The sequence below is a fragment of the Venturia canescens genome, chromosome 1 (genome assembly GCF_019457755.1).
Source record: "Venturia canescens isolate UGA chromosome 1, ASM1945775v1, whole genome shotgun sequence".
NCBI classification, from domain to species: Eukaryota; Metazoa; Arthropoda; class Insecta; order Hymenoptera; family Ichneumonidae; genus Venturia; species Venturia canescens.
Window position 1 is genome coordinate 24,532,563 of NC_057421.1, and position 18,567 is coordinate 24,551,129.

At 39.6% G+C, this 18,567-nt stretch overlaps 2 protein-coding genes across 6 annotated transcripts in view; one reads left to right on the forward strand and one right to left on the reverse strand.

Annotated features, from left to right (window-relative positions):
* Positions 1-176: 176 nt before the first annotated feature.
* On the forward strand, positions 177-2,131 carry LOC122416104 (huntingtin-interacting protein K). The gene is made up of 3 exons (XM_043428802.1): positions 177-366; positions 1,037-1,144; positions 1,228-2,131. Exons 1-3 carry the CDS (start codon positions 211-213, stop codon positions 1,321-1,323), a joined length of 360 nt encoding a protein of 119 aa, XP_043284737.1. The 5' UTR covers positions 177-210; the 3' UTR covers positions 1,324-2,131.
* Positions 2,060-18,567, reverse strand: part of rdx (BTB/POZ and MATH domain-containing protein rdx) — a 124,820-nt gene continuing 108,312 nt past the window's right edge. For all 5 annotated transcript variants that reach the window (XM_043428693.1, XM_043428702.1, XM_043428710.1 and 2 more), the window contains 7 exons: positions 16,397-16,541; positions 8,966-9,087; positions 7,616-7,767; positions 7,307-7,434; positions 7,000-7,177; positions 6,413-6,734; positions 2,060-6,138 (listed from right to left, as the gene is read on the reverse strand). In XM_043428693.1, coding sequence (XP_043284628.1) covers positions 5,994-6,138; positions 6,413-6,734; positions 7,000-7,177; positions 7,307-7,434; positions 7,616-7,767; positions 8,966-9,087; positions 16,397-16,541 — 1,192 coding nt within the window. In that variant the 3' untranslated portion in view covers positions 2,060-5,993. The remainder of the gene's footprint in view (positions 6,139-6,412; positions 6,735-6,999; positions 7,178-7,306; positions 7,435-7,615; positions 7,768-8,965; positions 9,088-16,396; positions 16,542-18,567) is intronic.

The window sequence follows — 18,567 nt, forward strand, 5'->3', positions numbered from 1 at the left end:
AAAATTACATCGGGGATCGACTCAAAAATATAGAAATGCACAGTTGGAGAGAAATAGACGGAAATAAATTATGGAAAATATTCCGTTAGGATTTGCTATCATTGTTTTTCAAGTTTTATAACGATTCATTTTTACGCCATCTATTATCGTAACGCGCAGCACAATACAAACACAATTTGATTTCATTGCTTTGCTTTAGCCGAAACGAAAATGGCGGACGAGGATGTAAACGGTGATTCCGACGAAGTGCAACAAGAAAAATCGCAGAAAAAAGCTGCAAAATACGATAGCGGTGCTGCGGATTTAGAAAAAGTTACCGACTACGCTGAGGAAAAAGAAATAACATCATCCGAAGGCTTTTCCAGTGTAAGTTGCTGAGTACTCCACACGCACGTGGGTTTTTCTATTTGTTTATTTAATGTTAAACTTTATGTTCAATGAGAACAATTAACTAAACTTAATTCGTGTAATCATTGTTTGGATTTAAATTCGCGTTAGTTAACAGAACCAGTCGATATATGATATTTTGCTCATTTATTCGACCGAACATAACCTGTAAAATCGGTTATTCATCTATTAAATTGATCGTCTGACGTCTTTAATAACAGCATCATTGTTCATTTAAAAATTCCTTGAGAACCAGTTTGTTCTATTGAATGATAGTTGAAAGCGATGGATCAGATGATTTTCAGTTCATCATAACCTCAACTTTGTGTTCCTTTGACTTCAAAATAAGACTCACTCTGATCCAACATTTTTTGGTTACATGTAATTTGATTCGAAAAAATATTATTCATCCTCAGTCCATTCTGAATAAATTTTCAAACTGCAAAAATGAAAGTAATAAAAAATTCAAGAACCACAGTACCAGGTTTCGATATCAAAATTTTTGTTGAATTCAAAACTGTAAAACCGATATTAAAAAGATCTTACATCTCAAGGATCACTTTTTTCATGACAAAGTATTTCAGCCTAGCTACCGTTTGAAATATATGGACAACAAATTTAGCAAACTAATCATATCAATTTTTTTTAGGCACTAAGTATAATTGGAGATCGCCGTAACAAAGAGGCTGCAGAAAAGAAAGCAAAAGAAAAAGAACTTCTGAAAGTTTCGATAAAGAAAGAAGATGTCGATCTTATTGTAAGATGATTATCTTTTTTCCCATTCTAATATTTACTGTATTTGCTTGCTCGCTCTCTATTACAATTTTCGTTTGATGGCAGATGAAAGAGATGGAAATAAATCGAAATTTGGCTGAACGAACTCTGAGGGAACACAGGGGTGACGTTGTTGAAGCTCTTATCACTCTTACCAATTAAACTAATTTTTCAATCCGTCTACAGAAAAGTTGTCAAGAAATTAACACCTCATTATTATTCAACACTCAAAGAAGCCTAGAACTATAAGATCGAGATGTGCATATTTATTAATAATATATCATTATTCCTACTTCCTAATGGTTACTTATTTCATCCCAAGTGCAACTGAATCAAACATCCGATTGGTAAAATACAATGTATCTTTATAAAAATAGTGGAATCAATACATACCAGATTCAGAAAGAATTATTCTTGTCGTTCAAATTATCATGATGTTCGTGAGTAATTAAAAAAGTAAAGTCCATTAATTTTCTACATTTTATACATTGCTCTTGGCGAAAATTGTACATAATAAATCTGTTTTATACAGATTTAGAAAAAAGATAATAGGACAAATTAATAAATTCATAAAATTATGTATCGAAAATTGAAATTTCGAAAATTACACTTACCGTATCCGTAGTCATCGCTAGTAGCACAAATGCCAAAATCATTTTGATGTTTTAAAATATCCATTGAATTTGCAAAATTGCGATCAAGCTCCAACGTAAGTTTGACCAAACTATTTTAAAGAAATTTAATACCAACGCCGAAAACAAATGTAAAACACTAAAATTCTTTTTCTCAAGCAAAATAGCCGAGTGAAAACTAATGACACTGACTTCTCGTCGTTCATTAAAATAGCGTACAAAACGAGGGATAGTGAAAATCATTCATATTTATCATCATTTCGAGATTATGTAATGAAAATGTAATTTATTTGATGTGGTGCAATGACTTAAAATAAATGGAAAAATGAACTTTTGTATATGAGCTGGGATCGATGAGCAGTACTCTGTACCAGCAACTACCACTACTAGACGCGTTCGTTACGAAAAACAAACAAAAAAAAGATGGGATTAAAAATGTTCCTCTTGTTAAATGCAACATACAATGGAAGTGTACCGCACCGCGATGCAGTGGTAGCCCTTGACACAAACGTACTGAGTTTCTTCTTCGTTTTGTTTGTTTTTTGTTTTTTTTTTATGATGAGGTAACACTTGTCTTACTTGTACTTATTTTATCAAATAATCCAGTCATGCGTTCACATATTCTTGCTGCAGTTTAAACCATGTTTTTTTATATATATATATATATCTTTCGAATGAATGCTCACAAAACTGTCATTCGGTTAATATTAGCCATCAGAAAAAACGTCCGATTTTACAAATAAAATTACGGCTTTATTTGCCCGACAGTCCCAAAGTTCGGTATTTTTTGTTTTTTGTTTTTTTTTTCTTAATCGTTTAAGCGTGTAACAAATAAATTTCTTCGAACGAAGCGTATTACAATATAATTGGACGGCGAACAACGCGCTCCACCGAAAGTTCGTTTCTGCCTCAAATTGATTTTCATTATTATTTTTGATCTTTATCAAACTATGGCCCGGAAGGAGGTCTTGTACAAAAAGGTGGAAAAATTCTATCTAGACGATATTCGATCCCATCGAATCTTGAGAATCCTTCGGGGGTCTCGCCGATTATTCTAATTATGACGATGATGATACGTTAGGTCACCTAGCGGTATTTAATTTGTATTATCACAATGTGTAATAGAAGCATCGATCGATCGATCGATTAGAGCGCGCAATCCGTAGTCGATTGAATTTTCATTTTCATTTTATTTTATTTTTTTTTTTTTATTCCTTCATCATATACGCGAAAAAAGAAAACGAGACAACAGCGATTGCGTGGTCGAGAAAGAAAAGATAACACAAAAGTCAAAGAATTTTCGATGTTCAATCGCTTGCTCATTGGTTTTTCGTGTACTTACAAAATAGAAGATATGTACAGTGAAAAGCTTCGAATAACGTTCGCAGATGTCGATTATTGGCTTTGGGACCGATCGGTCAATTAATCAGTTTCTTCTTAATGAATAACTTCACTGGCTACGGGATCGTTAGAAGGTGGTCTTCGCCCTTTTTTCTTTTCGTATCGTTTTTTTTTTTCGTTTTCGTTCTTCTTTTTTTTCGACGACAATCGATGGGAATCAGAGATACAGTTGCAGTAATTACATTGGACTTATCACAGAACATGTATGGCATTAATCTTCGTCATCATTAATGTAAATGGTAAGGTATTAAACATTTAAAACTTTCGGTAAAACTAGGTCGTAGGATCGGGAAGCCAGTACAGTACTAAACGACAGATTATTGTTTTCTTTTCCTTAATTTCTCGTTAGTCCTCTTGTTCGTGGATTTTTGTTGTTTGTTTTGTTTTCCTTTTCTCAATCTTTTATTCATTTTTACTATTAATATTTTCGCTGGTTTGCCTTTTCGGTTGCCCATAATTCAATTCACCACACATAATTTTTTGTATTTCCGTATTCTCATCATCGCTGCGATTCAATAATTAGTTACACAAAAACGATTAATATTGTTGTTTGTTTTTTTGTTTTTCATTTTTTTTCATACTATAATTGACTAACGTTTATTTATACAATTCATTTAAACTTTTTTTTTCTTGTCTCGTTATCTCATCGATCATCAAATCATTGGAACTTTCCTCTCCCGTAACAACATATTCAGTGTTTCAAATGCCGAACCTCACAGATAATTTTTGTATGCATAACTTTTTCTCACGAGTCTAATAGACGTTTCATGAAATTCATTTGTTTATTATTTATTCTCGAATTTTTCTCACGAATAACGCCCAAAAAGTAATGAAAAAATTTGATAAATTATGGACAACCCTAAACTCGCAATCACAATAATAATTTATATAAATTTGCTCACTTTTACGATGAACCATTTTTGGTTGGGAAAAATTCGTTACTATCTCGCGTTGCAGCGATTAAAATTTTGTTCTCTTTTACTTCTGTTGTTTGCAATTGTTTCTTCGTTTATGGTAATAGTGAGACTTTACAAAATTATTATCGTACTGACCCTAAGGTTCGCGCATGGGTACATATTTTCAGACAAAAAACATATAAAAATACTGGAGAAGGAAACTGTGTCAAGGTTGAAAGGGAGGAGGTCATGGGCGAGAGGAGAGAACAGGAGCGGGTCACAGATTGTGTAGCATTTTTCTTTCAACAGTAATCAATAGTAATAGTCGTATCATCCGTATTTAAGAAGAAAAGAGATCATAAAAAACACTAACTAGAATCATTTTATCTTTCCCCGTGTTTCTTTTTTTTTTTTGGAAGAGTTGTTTTGCACGCGGTATTACTTCATTTTTGTTTTTTGTTTGTTTTTTTCATTCTCGTTTATCGTTTATTACAATTAAAAAATCACTATTTCGTTCAATAAACAAAGTGTCTAGGCCCCCCCCCCCCCGGCTGGGAAATACCGCTTAGCCCTCAACATTTCCATGCCTCTTTTCTCTAATCAATATTCATTCGATTTTCGTCCTTATTCTCAAGACTCTCTCCCAACCCTCTAGGTTTTTTAATTGGATCTTATTATTTTCTTTTTTCGATTTGACAATTTCTGTCGAATACAAAATCTCTCCGGGGCTTTTGCGGTCGGAAGGTTCCATGTTTGATCCATGTCGACAAAAGGAACAAAGTATCTCGAATATAATTGGTCGTTGGGAAGGGAGAAGAGAGAGGGCTCGGTACATTGGGATGTTTTTCGCGGCCCTTCCCCCCGCCTATTTTTCCCTCTTCTCCTACAAGCGACCATCTTATCACAACTTTTTGTGTGTCGGTTATCAATCATGGTGTGCCTCCGATCCGGTCTTGGTCCTTTGTTCTCCAGTCACACTGTGTTCTCACTTTTTCCAACTAGTTTTCTCCTTCCTGCGTTCGACATCAAACTCTTTCCAGTTCTTTCATATCTGATATTTTCACTTCTCTCTATTTTAACCTTTTTGATATTTACCAAAGTACTCGAAGTCTTGTGGGTTGACAAAAAAAAAACCGAATTATATTCATCTTCGAGCATCTTCGATTCGTGTAACGAGCTGAGAGTTTGCACTCGAGCGAAGTCATTTGTGGATAGGTGAAGAACTTGACGACCGATGATGCAAACTAGTGAACACGGCGATGCTTTGCCCGGGCACTTATTTCTTTTGAGATGGGCGCTCTCTCGAGATCAATTCATTTTCATTGGTGTTTCTTTTTCTCTTCCTTTTCCATTTTTACGTCCTGTTTTTCTTACTAATTCATCATGCATATAAAGTCGCAAAAATGCATAGTGATATCATATATTTCGTACGATTCGTTGCAAGAATTCAGTTTCACACCCACGACTCGGTTTTCTTTATCGTGATTCCTGTTTCGTACTTTTGCACTGTCCGATATTCCATTGAACACGAGAATCTGGCGCACGGGTTGAGAGAAGGACGCGATAACCGAATAACCAGGAGGTTGAAAATATTGTTTCAAACTGTTGTCCCATTTATAATCATTTTCTTATACTTTGTTTGCTTCCATTTTCATAATTATTCCTTTTTTTCGCTCAGTTCATACGTAATTATATTGTCCACAAATATTCATGCCTCGGGCACGTTCGAATCAACGAAACCCACACATTCGCACACACTGGCATACACACAAAGTTATTGGCGCACTAGGAAACACATTTATTTTAGCACTAATCGATCATCACTGTACACGAAAGTTCAAGAGGGATGGAGATGAGGCGGCGATGAGGTCGTCGTCGTGCCGGGTGCAAGAGGTGATTGCTTTCAGCTCTGTTTTACACGTTTACGGGGAGGACCGATCGGTGGTATTTGTTGGGTCGCCAGCGCCCGGAAAGCCTCCGCTATTAGGTGGGGATGTGAGGTTACCATCGACTTGAAGCCCGATGTTTCCATCACGTCCGTCGCATGTCTGTCGAAAAACAACAATTTTCGAATTATTCGATATTGCTCACTGGATAATCAACATTACTTGGACAAAAAAAATTTTCGAACGACGATGACCAGAAATTCCCAACAAAAGAATTCGGAGAAATTTCTTTATTGCAGCAAGTCAAATTTAAAATTTGGAGTTTAATGTTATATTTTAATCATTATTTTATTGAGATTATTCGATTTTAATTTCATGTTGCAATAAAAATTTTAATTTTTTCGCAAGATTTGTAGAAATTAAAAGTGTTTCTTACGTGTTAATGAAATCTATGGCTTGCGCTTTCAATTGATCGGCGCTATGAAGATCGGCAAGTATTAATATTTCCGCGGCATTTTCTATCGCGAGGCTTCCACATAATGCTTCTTCGCACATTATTTTGAGCCTCTCAAGGGCGTACTTGTCCGCCGCTGCTAGAAGATCGTCCGCCATTTTCTCGAGATTTGTCGCTGTTCCCGTGTATATGAATCTTAACATCTCCCTGAGTACTTCGTGGTCCACGTCGGTAATGTCAACACGATTTTGTTTGCGTTCCTCCATCTCGTGTTCGAACATTGCCGAAAATACGGGACTGCGAGCTAGCGAAAAATAAATAATTAGTCAAAATTTCTTTTACCAATTCAACGAATAACAAACAAACAAACAAACAAACAAAAATAATCAGAGCGTTCAAAATAAAATATCTTTCAGTAATCTTTTGTTAATATTCAAATATCTTCGACAGTTGTACATTCATTTAAAATGCTGATAAACGAACTCGACGTTTGTCGAATATCATTGCAAATCGATTGAAAATTTTATTGGAAAATGAATAAATTTCAAAAAATATGCATAAATTTTTACCTGCTAATACCGCTTTGTGCGCTTGAAACTCCCTTCCGCAGACGGTAAGTGTGACGTCGCTGAATTTTTGGCTCTCGAACAAAAGCCCGAGATCATCGGGTAGCCGACATTCGGGTACTTTGAAGGGTGTCGTATTACTCTGTCCCGGATGGTTGGTACAATCGGCGACGACGCTCACCTGCGAAACGAGGGGGTAGTGGGGGGAGGGGGGGAGTAGAAAAAAATCGTTGGTGTTTTAGAGCCCGGCGAAACCGCTGGTTCGACAAATTATTGAGACAATAGCAACATAACATACAAAGGTATATACCTCACAGAATATCGTGAGTTTGTCATCGGGCAACAATCCATTCGCTTCGTCAAGCAAAAAGTCTCTTCGTATGAATTTTTTGAATCCCCAGTCCTTTCCCTGCACGAACCTGTAAGCTCGTTGGCTCTCTGAAACCATAAAAACGTTGAACGAATTAAAGTATACTCAATCGATCAATCGTTTTTCAGGACCCTGATAATATTTTAGGTGAGCAGAAATTCGCTAAGATTTCATCAACCATTTTTCATTTTATGCAATAGAGTCCTTTTTCACATTTATTCATTTATTTTTCAATATAATTACACTCACCCATAGCTTTGGTTTCTTCCCTTTTGGCATTGAGAATTGAAAATTTGAACTTTGCTCTGACTTCGGATTTGTTGCATGATACGAGAAGTAGGTAAAGCGACAAGTAATCCTTGCTCTCCTCATCGAGACCCTTCGGGTTCACTCTCAGGCACCTGAGGAAAAAAAAGAATTTTTTTTTATGGATTCGACCAACATTTTCTCTGTGACAAAAAGAGCTTTATTTCTGTCAAACTTGTTTATAAACAAAGAGGCTTATTAATATCGATACGGCTTCTAAGCAATCTCATTCAAATGAAAAATAAACTAAGATCGTTTTGTGCTAGTTTTCATTTCATATTTATTACTGCAAAATTCGACGATGTTTGTTGTCATTATTACTATTGTGGTTATCGTTTTTCAAAGTCCTTGGTGAGTTAAATCTATTAAAAGAACGAGACAATGGGCTTTAAATTGCTCGTACGCCATGAACATGTACACAGAATTTATTATTGAGTGTGGTCACCAACTAGTTTTACCAATCGAACAATCAATTTAAATCTGCCATTGGAGCAGATTTCAATTAAAATTTTCAGGGTGTCTATATCAAGTGATCGTTTATAGTTATGGCCGTGTTCAGAACACTCGTTCCAAAAATCCTCGGAGGTATTCATGTGCTTCAAAAAGATATTGCAACGAGGCTCACAGACGATTAAAATAGACTTTTTAGCGAAGCAAAAACGGTGATATTCCAGGGAAATTCAATCACTACGTTACGACACAAAAACGATATTTTTTCTTCCACATTACTTTCTCAATTTTATTTCATTGTTAAGGATATTTGGTAAAGGCTTACAATGTTGCCATGCTAAACCATGCTAAAAACATAAAAAATTTCAAAATTATCAGAATTTTATAAAATTTGGTGAACATATTCTTTGGTGCCAAATTTGACAACACAAATTTTTAAAGATTTTTCTTCTGTACAGTTATCAAGTAATTTATCACTAAAGTTCACGTGTATAAACACAGCGTTTCCATATATAAAGGGCATAAGAAATCTGCTTTAATGCGTAATTACTCGATAACTAAGCAGAAGAAAATTGTGAAAAAAATTGTGTTTTCGCACTTGATGTTGAAGGACATTATCACCAAATTCGATCAATTTCTTAATATTTAGACTTTTGTACCATACATCGTTAACAGAAACATTCTGATAAAAAAATTGCAGTGTGAATTTTGAAAATATAAGCGAAGCTCGTGAAACGATCCGTTACATTTTACTGGGATAAAAATTGAGTTTTGAGTAAAGCTGCGATCGACAAGACAAGACACAAAAATTAATGAAGTCACTGGAAAAATTAAATAACTTGCCATTTGAGTTTGTCGCTCGCTCCGGCCGAGAACGTCGACGATTTGAGTACTTCGCCCATTTCTTCTCGACAAAAGCTGAAGTTGTTTATCGTCCACATGTAGCTGAATTTGACCACCTTCACCTGTGCACACAAGACCTTCAAATGGGACACGACGTCAGAGCACATCATGTGTACACCAAAGTGTATACTACAATCTTAACTAGACCTCCTTCAATGGCAACATCGTGGACGAGTCAACGGAAATAAGAATCGAGGTGTTTGATGAGCGAAGGGAGGTGAAAAACTTGTTGGCATTCGTGTGACGAATCGTTTGTTCATATTTACTTTCCGTCATTTATCGATCTTTTCGCAAGGTCATGAACGGTAAAACGACAAGAAACCATTCAGCCGGTTGATAAATTCATACAGTAAACAAATCCACGAACCGGAAACTCGTCAGAGTGACGGTACGATTCTGACTAAAATCATCGAACAAAATTCTCTTCTCGAAGTCCTGAACACTCACTAAAAAAATATTCCAATTCTCCTCAAACGTAGATTCGAGAGGAAAACTGCTCAATGAAAAATCATCGTCTCTAATCCACTGAGTATATCGTGACACTAACAGTCTACGAATTACGAAGATATTCAATAAAAACGAAGACTTTCCCAGTATCAATAAAGAGTGCGGCCAAATGATTTTTTATTTCGAAAAACCTATCGAACGATCGTCCACATGGAAAAAGGTGTTCTTCAATTCGTCTTGTCACACGTGCGAGCTCGACATCAGGCACGATTAATTAATGTAATCGTTGTGCTATCTTTCCTCTGCTCGAGCTCGGAACACACGAGGTTGTTCAAAATAATAATAGGCATAAACGTATGAGTACTCAGCTCTGTGAGTGCGTGTTCATGCATACAGAAATATAGGAAAAATTGAAAGTAAATATGAAGAAGAAGTGAGAAAGACCGATTGAAGCGAGTGATAAGCTGATAAGAAGGAGAAGCTCGATGCCGAGACACTAGTCCATTGTTCGATAAGAGGATGAATAATATTCGACGAAACTTTGATCATGACTGGATGTCAACTTGAAAGTTATTATCGGTTTTATATCACCAATAATTTCGTTCTCTTTCGTAGGTTGTAGCGACTCGATTTTTTGTAAAACTATTAAAAAGCACGTTTCGTTGATTCAGTTACGTTGTTTTTTTAAGCTTTTTCGAGCGATAATGGATTTGAATTGAGTTTTTTTCCGTCTTACGGAAAAGAAAATATTTGAATGAAGAAATTCGATGAAAATGCATTTGGAGAAACGATTAAAGTGAATGGTTGAGCGGATAAAATATCTTGTTTTCGAAATTATTCAGATTTTAATTTTTTTTCGTTTGATCTTTGAAATACAAGTATCGAAGGGAAAAAATGATTTATCGAGCTGAAGACGGAACGATTTTGAATGTTATTTTCGACGGTATTTCGAGGAACGGCCTCGATTACGTTGGTTCGTTCGATCGACGATTTGCCCACGATTTTTGTGCTTATCTGGTGAGGCAAACTACACGACATTTAGAGATATTGAGATATTAATTCGGAGAACTTTGCGTAGGCAGTGATCCACGATTTTCAATGGTAACGGCTTTTTTTCTGTTCGACTTTAAACCGCGTATAAAAACGTTAACAGCCGTTTGGCGACGGTAAACGTTACGGAAGACCTTCGAGCGTGAACGAGCAGAGCATTCATTCGACGTTTTATTTAAGAGAAAAAAAGCTTATTGGCTGGCTAGAATAATTTTCAGACAAGACGAGCGACGAGGTCGCGACGACAGACGAATAAAGTCTAGCTCGAGATCCGGATGTTCTTGTATACGCTCAGTCAAGGATAAGGTTCGAGTTATTCTTTCTTAAGAATCCATAATGCTTTCTTTTTTACCAACGAGAGGGATCGTTTCGTTCGAAAAAGTATGTAGAGTCGCGAAACCGCAAAAATAATGTGATTCCTCGCGAACTTTATCGCTCGCACTGACTCAATCATTTTTATTTAAAGTTCCGTATATAAATACGGTTTGAGGATGAAGCTCGAATTGATTTTGAGTACCGATTAAAAATACTCATCAGCGAGAAACGAAGCTGTCGACGCCTCAATCGTTGAAGCATCGCGGGAAGCCAGCAAAGTCGAGCGAAATAAAAATGAATGACGAAGAGAGGATAAGCTTTGCGGACGAAAAGGTTTAGAGCAGGCGAGGTCGAGCCTCGCGTCTACAAGAAGTCAATGATCTGTGACGTCATTGGCGTCGGAGATTCACAGGCGACCTTGACGATCAACGGTGCTCGAGCGACCAGCGCCAAATCTATTTATCCACGGCTCATCTACGTCCCTCCGATTGGGAGAAGATTAGAGAATAGCATATTGAAAAAAAGGTGGATTCGTGCTCGGAAAATGGCTGGCACACGTTAAAGTACTTCGATCTTTTTGGATCGGAGACAAAAAATAGCGAGCGAATGATTTTCTTATTTTTTTTCGTCGAACGGAAAATAAACGTACTAGGGTCTTCGTACTTTGTGGGAAGAATGAATTTTCCAAGTGAACAAAAATGATATAAAAAGCAGAAAAAGTGGGAAAACGACGGTGATCCTCCACAAAAATCGAAACAAAAAGTTAGGCGAGAAGAAAAAACTTTTTTCCCCTGCTATTTGTTCATCGAGATTCTTCCTCGGAGAATATGCCATGGGCGCGCAGTGGTGAGGCGGCGATCGGACACTGGAATTTGGAACAGGGAAAGTAGACTCGAGGATTTAAGTAATTTCCGTAACGGTCACTCGGAAGATACAGTTTCGCGCGTTTTCATCTCAAACTTGCGGCCTTAGGCAGGACATTTGTTAGGTACGAAAGAGCCAGTAGAATCGAAAAATGACAATTGAAAACGTCTGTTCGATGAGCAACCGAGAAAACGATGAAATAATATTCTCCAGTCGGTCGGCTAACCAAACTAACGAGATAAACATTCGAATAGGAGAAAAAAAGTGAAGAAACTCATTTTCTCTGGGACCAGAATAGATTCAACGAGCTTAACAACCTCCAGTTAAGTCCAGGGAGAATCGTCGGAGACCGGAAACGCGTGAGGTCAACATTCGCGAGTGTCTATGGCGTTCTGTGTATACGAAGGTGATCGACCATGGGTCAATGTACCCTCCACATTTCTCGTTTTATCTCCCTCGTTTCTTCTTCCTTTCTTCCTTCTACAAAATCAAAATCCAATTGAATTGCTTGTCGAAGTCATTCTTCACTTTCCTAACACGATGACACGGTTGTCTGGAGACGACGAAAAAAATGATTGCGAAATGGACGAAAAGATGAAACTGATTTTTCATCGATATCCATTTATTCGTACAGATAATTGTCGCCGTGACTAAATGAGCTCGCGGAGCTTGACGTCCGATGAACTTGTAACTACGAAATAAACGTCGAGTTACGAAATCGGGGATCTGACCCTCGGAGTGATGGTTTCCCTGTCGATAAATGTAAGCCACAATTAGTCCGGGAGTATGGAGAGCTTTGGACGACGCTTGGAGATGCTTCTTATTCATTGTTTGTTCTTGAATGAAAGCCGAGTTGGGATTCGCACGAATAATGATTACGTAACGGATGCTAATGTAGGGATGTGTAATTCTGTTTGAGACGGCGGATTTTCGGTTTAATCGACGATGCTAGTGACTGAAATTACATTAATTACGCTTATGTGAATAATCGTTTTGAAACGTATTCGACTATGTTTCGGGACAATGAAAATTTGCATTTGAAGGGTCCTTCGATAAGAACTTTTGACGAGCAGCTTTTTCAGGCCGATACTGAGGTCGGTGACATCGATTTAGTGTGAGCTTTAAAGTCGTTCTCCGCACTTTGTTTTTCAAGTTTTTGAAATTGCGATGATTTGATGGGCCGTAAGATCGCAAAAATCGGGTAACTCGATGGGAAAATATAAAATGTGCGGGGTAACCTCAGAATCCACCGGAGGAAAGAGCGCCAGATGCTTCGAAGGGCCCTCCGGATTGTTTTAATTACGAAAAGTCTATTCGAACGCGAGGTAATTTCGGAATTAGGAAAATTTATGAAAGCATGTGAATGGGGGAGGCAAAAAGATGGGAAAGGTAGGGCAGCTGTTCGCGATGGTCTCTTAACGAGCTCGTAATATAGTTGCATAAACGGAAACGTTTCCTGGCGAGGACAGAGTGAGAATGGAGAGGACGGAGAGAGGTCGAGGAACGCGATCGATACGGAGAGTGCGCGGTGAGTTGTATGTGTGTGTGTGTGTGTGTGTGTGTGTGTGTGTGTGTGGAGCGTTGAATCGCCTCAGATTTTTCGGTTGCATGTGAGCGTGCGTGAATTTTGTTTGTTTGTTTTTTTTTTTATTTTATTTTTTTGATTTTTTGCTCGAGTGCCATCGCGCCGTTCCCCGTACAGGGCCAATCTTGTTAAAAGATTCAGGGAATTGCCTCTGTGAGAAAAGATTGAAGAAAAGCGGATCCGTAGTGCGAGATGCGATTGTTGATCGTTCAGCTGAGATTACCGCGCGGCTTGGAGCAAGTACTCGGATGGGAAAAGAGAGAATAATTTGGCCGAAACTGCGAGTGATTGGCGGGGTGGGGAAAAGGTAAACAGGATTGAAAGTTGGTCCGAGTTCGTCGCAACGCGATGCGCTTCGTGTTTTTTAAGGGCACTTGTGAAAGATCGAGAATAACGAATTCCATTGAAAGTCGCATGGTTTTGAGGAATGCTTGAAAATCGGTAACAACATAAATGGTAGTAAAATGTTTGGGCAATGGGAGCATAAAGTGCAAAAATAATGGAATGGAAAAAAGTGAAGAACGAAAAAGGGAGAAAATGAGAGAGAGAGAGAGAGAGAGAGAGAGAGAGAGAGAGAGAGAGAGAGAAAAGCACGAGAAGAAGAGGAAGAAGCAACACGAGAAGAATGAGTTTTCTGGTGGGAACTGGGAAGAAGGCAAAGCCGGTACGAAGAGGGCCCCGGATCGCAACGAGTGCGGCGCGGTCGACGCCCCGAGAGAGTCGTTCAACTCTGTGCTGCTGGTGTGCATTGGTGGCCACCACCGCTTGTCGGTCGTCACCGAGGCGACGTGGTTCAGCGAGTGAACACGCGAGCGCGAACTCGCCAATCGGCCTTGAATCATCCTCCCGTGGTGGAAGTCTATGAAGCTGGTAGAGTAAGCCCCGCTCACCGACAACGGACCAGGGGGAGGGGAGCACACACTCTTTTGATCGTGGGTTCAAGCACCAGACACGCTCAGAGCTTCCGGCTATCCACAGCCACTGACAAAACGTTCAAGAATGTAGCTGGCGATCAAACGAGAGTTCAAACGAAATAGAATCGATCGGCGAAGCCAGCATTTCGGGGAACTCTCTTGACAAAACCATGCAAAAGATGAATTTTTGTGAAAATACTTTTTCCTTGAGGGTGCGGTATCAATGCAACTTTTTTTCTCGCCTCGTTAAAACCCCAAATGCCACGTGAAGTTTGAACAGCGCCGTTGCGAAGCTGACCCAAAATAGCAGGACCGCCGTTCCTGCGCTGTTTCAACAGCTCGTCATTTTTCATTTCAAACGTAAATTCGCCCTCAGACTGAATCTACGCTCCAGACAACGGATGGAAACTTCTGGCAAAAATGAAAAGGTCAAAGGGCGCAAAATAATTGTAACCTTTCTTGCTGCATGGTCGATCATCGCTTTCGATATTTCCCCCTGGAAAGCCTACTTTCGCTCCGTTTTTTTCGCAATTGAGTAACACTCAAATGAGGTCTATGTACGCTAATGAGGACTCAGACATAAAATGCAGAACTCACTTACACACTAATTTATAGACGTTTACATTGAACACGAGCGCGTACACACGCCTGCGTGTGCGTATAGACGAATGATAGGAGCTGAAAAAACGAGGCATCGTATTCCCCGAAGAGGAAGAGCGAGAGAGAGCAACAGGGAGAGGGAGCGAGCGAGAGCGAGAGAGAGAGAGAGAGTCATACACGTGTGGACGAGAGGGAGAAAATTGATACTGCAGGAAGGCTACAGGCGGAAAGGGCGGGAGGCGGAAGAGAGGGAGCGGTAAAAGAGGAGAAACGAGGAGAGCCCTCTCCGAGGAAGATATCTAGTTGCAGGTCGTTCACTTGGCAAGGGAGGACGCCGGAGTGCCAGTAAAAATAGATTGAGAACGCACGAGCGGCCCCAGGAGTCCGACGCCACCGTCGTCGTCGTCGTCGCCGCCGCCACCGCCACTGCGTTCACTCACGCACAGTGCCGTTTTGCCAAACCATATTTCTTCCTCCTCTTGTTTCGCATTCTCTCTCGCTCTCCCTCTCTCATTATTGACAATTTTCAGTTCTGTTCTTCCTCGCTCAATTTTTTCTCATCCTCTTATCATTTCCGCCCTCTCCGTGCTCTTCCCATCGCGCTTTCTTCGCCATCGTTATTTTTCCCTTTGCTCTCGCGTGCTCATTTCCTATTTGAGAATAAAATCGTCCACAGCTCGCCGGGTGCTCTGGCAAAAAATACGAAACAACGACCTCGTGGTAATCCATCGGGGCATCACACCGCCGAACGATATCGATTTTGTGCATGCCTCCTCCCACCCGCGATAGCTCTCTTTCTTCCCACTTTCAACTTCTCGTTTCAGTCTTCAGGAAGAAATTACGATATTGGTATAAAAAGAAAATCGATTGTCATTTTCTATTAGCTGAAAATCGATCGTCCAGGCCCCCTGTTTATATTTATGGATGGGCTTTTTCATCTCGTTTCTTTGCGAAAACATTGAAGAATTTCAGCCCAATTCTAGTGGGCCCATCGATTCTCATGAGATTCCCCGTTTCCTCGTCCCCCCCCGCTTCAACACAGCAAACGTTTTGAGGATAAACGTGTGAAAAGTCTACTCGAAATTTCGAGAGCCGGGTCGTACGTCAAAAATTTACGACGTGGATTTATTTGATGACGTTAACGAGGAGTGAATCGAAGAATAGTTCAACGGATCCTCGTTCCCATGGACCTTGTCAGAAAACGTTTGTCGAACTCGGTGAAAACAGGGGCAAAGGGAATCCGAAAAGCTGGATGAACCACGATCGATTTGAAGGTCGATTAGGGAAGAGTCTTTCGAAGAAAATGGAACAGCAGTGACAAGTTTAACCGGCTGAGTTCGATGTTTTGTACTATGAAAAGATGTTGAAAGTTTAGAACTCGATCGAAGTTATATAATATTTGGTCAAACATAAGTAATTGAAATGGACAAAACTTTAAGTGAAAATATGCAATCCACTGTACGCGGACTAAATTTCGATCAAACATTATCGACATTCCGTTTCCAATTACGTACGTTCAACTAAAAATTCTTCGAGATTCTTCAATGGACGTTGAAAACAAAAAGGCTGGAAGAAGTTCGTTCCTCCAGTACGTACCTGCGTGTAACACCAATTTTCAGCAACGGGGGTGTTTGCTTCGGGTGGCGGAGGGCTCGGTACACGGCTTACTGCCATGCTACTGCTGCTGTGCAGATTCGAGCTGACCCGCGACGTCTGAGGCGCACAGTCGCTCACCGCAAGTCTGTAAATGAAAAAAACAAGAGAATATAAAGATTTGCATCATTGAAACCTCGGCGATTGAGAAGAATTAGAAAGTCCTTTTTCCAGAAGTAGTTGAGACAGCGTAAAAAAGAGTTTCGATAAAAATATGAACGAACTGTTGATGGGTGAAGGTGCGAGACTGCAAATCATTGCTCCGACACTTTCTCGCGATTTAAAAGAGCCTCGTTGAATTAGTGAGCTATTTACCGCACGTTGGTATACAAAACCAAGCAACGAAAGTAAAGGATGAGTCAAAAAAAAAAACATTGAAAATGAAGAAAAAAAAAACAACAAGAAAAAAGCCTTAAAAGGCTGTACGGGACACAAAGGAAAGGAAGCGAGATAATAAAGGGTGCGGTATGCAGGGCACGCGATGCCGATCCTCACGTGAGTCCAAGTACGGTGCGGAACTACAAAACCGTCGCGCAAAGACTCCTCGGTTTGTTGTTGTCCGCAACGTATCGGGAGAAAGAAAGGGAGCGAAAGATAAAAAGAGAAAGAAGAGTACGTTAGCCCCGAAGGTTCATTGGACCTGCTGCAGCCAGCCTGAGTTCTTTCGATCTTTTTCTCAGCTAACCTTCCTTTCGTCGTAACAATTTAAAAACGAAGCCTCGCGACGTACTGGACCGTTAACGGACGAGTTAGCCAGCACTAAAAAATTGTGATTATTCACGCTTTTAAAGTAATACGCTCAAGAATCGAGTTATCATGATACGGAGGCGGAATTGAAAAGGAAAAAAAGCTGTTCACTTGAGCGTGCTATTGTCTTTCGGTTCGGTCGGGACGGTATTGACAAAAAAACACTCGCCGAGAACGGCTCTTTGAAAACTTGGCGTTGAAAATACGGAGGAGAAATTCGGAATGAAAATAATTGAAAAATGTGAAAAAGCCTCGAGAGACCCTCTCGAAACGCACGCATTCGACCTTGAATCGAAGAGCCCGAATGACCGTCGAAAGAATCCGACATCGAAGTAGAATCGCGTTCTAAGCAATTGCGGAAACGCTTAGCTGCTTCAGTGTCTTTGTCGTCGGAAAATAAAAGCTATGAAAAGTGCCTTCTGTGTCCGGTGATGAAAGATCGCCACAACGCAGCGAAGGTGACCTTGACGTGACATTCTAATTACGATGTTCGAGATTATTTGAAGCATGGTCAATTACAAATGTTTTTTCCTTCATTTCATTGGACTCCAACTTTACAAACTTCAGTTTCGTAATAAAAGGTCTTTTTACTATGGTGGATAAAACAATTCTTATTACTGCTCTTCGAATTGATGCTGCGATCCAGTACGTGTATTCTTTCCTCTAGAATTTTCGGCCTCGTTTTCTCCGTGTGGGAAGATTGTACAATTCGTGAAGAATGAAAATAAGTTTAATGTTCGCAGGAGATTCGATCGAGGATCGAATTGAAGCAAAGTGAAGGACGCAACTCGACCGGAAGTTGTTCGTAATATTTTGAGCTCGAGAAAACTGACGACAGAGATTCGTCACAAGAAAATATTTTCTTGGAGCTGCATCGCAGGCTACAAAACTACAAAATAGTGACGAAATGAAGCGAGTATAAATTTGGTCGACGATTCGTTTGAACTGGATCAGTGAGCTTCGAAAGTTTGGAGAGTGGAGGAGTGTAAATGTTGAGAAAAAAATATGAATAAGCGATCGAGATGCCGATACGTCTTTGGAGTGCGTTAGCCTCGAAGGTTCATCGGACCTTGTTGCGCTCAACTGGTCGAAGAAGCGTGTACATACCGCACTCAACTCTCGTCGTAGGCTATTATCTTCTGCTTTCATCTCTCTCACGCATTCCCCCGTATCTCGAGCGACTCGAATACTCCCGAGTATCCTTTTTTCCAACAAAAAGGACAACGGGTAAATGTGGTCGTGATGGGAAAAGGCGAAGTCGTTGGAGCATCGAGATACGAAAAGCAGCACAAATTTTTTGAACAACAAATTCGCAGACTTTTCTGAGAAGCTCGAGCAAAGAAATTCGGGGATAACCTTGCGGATGG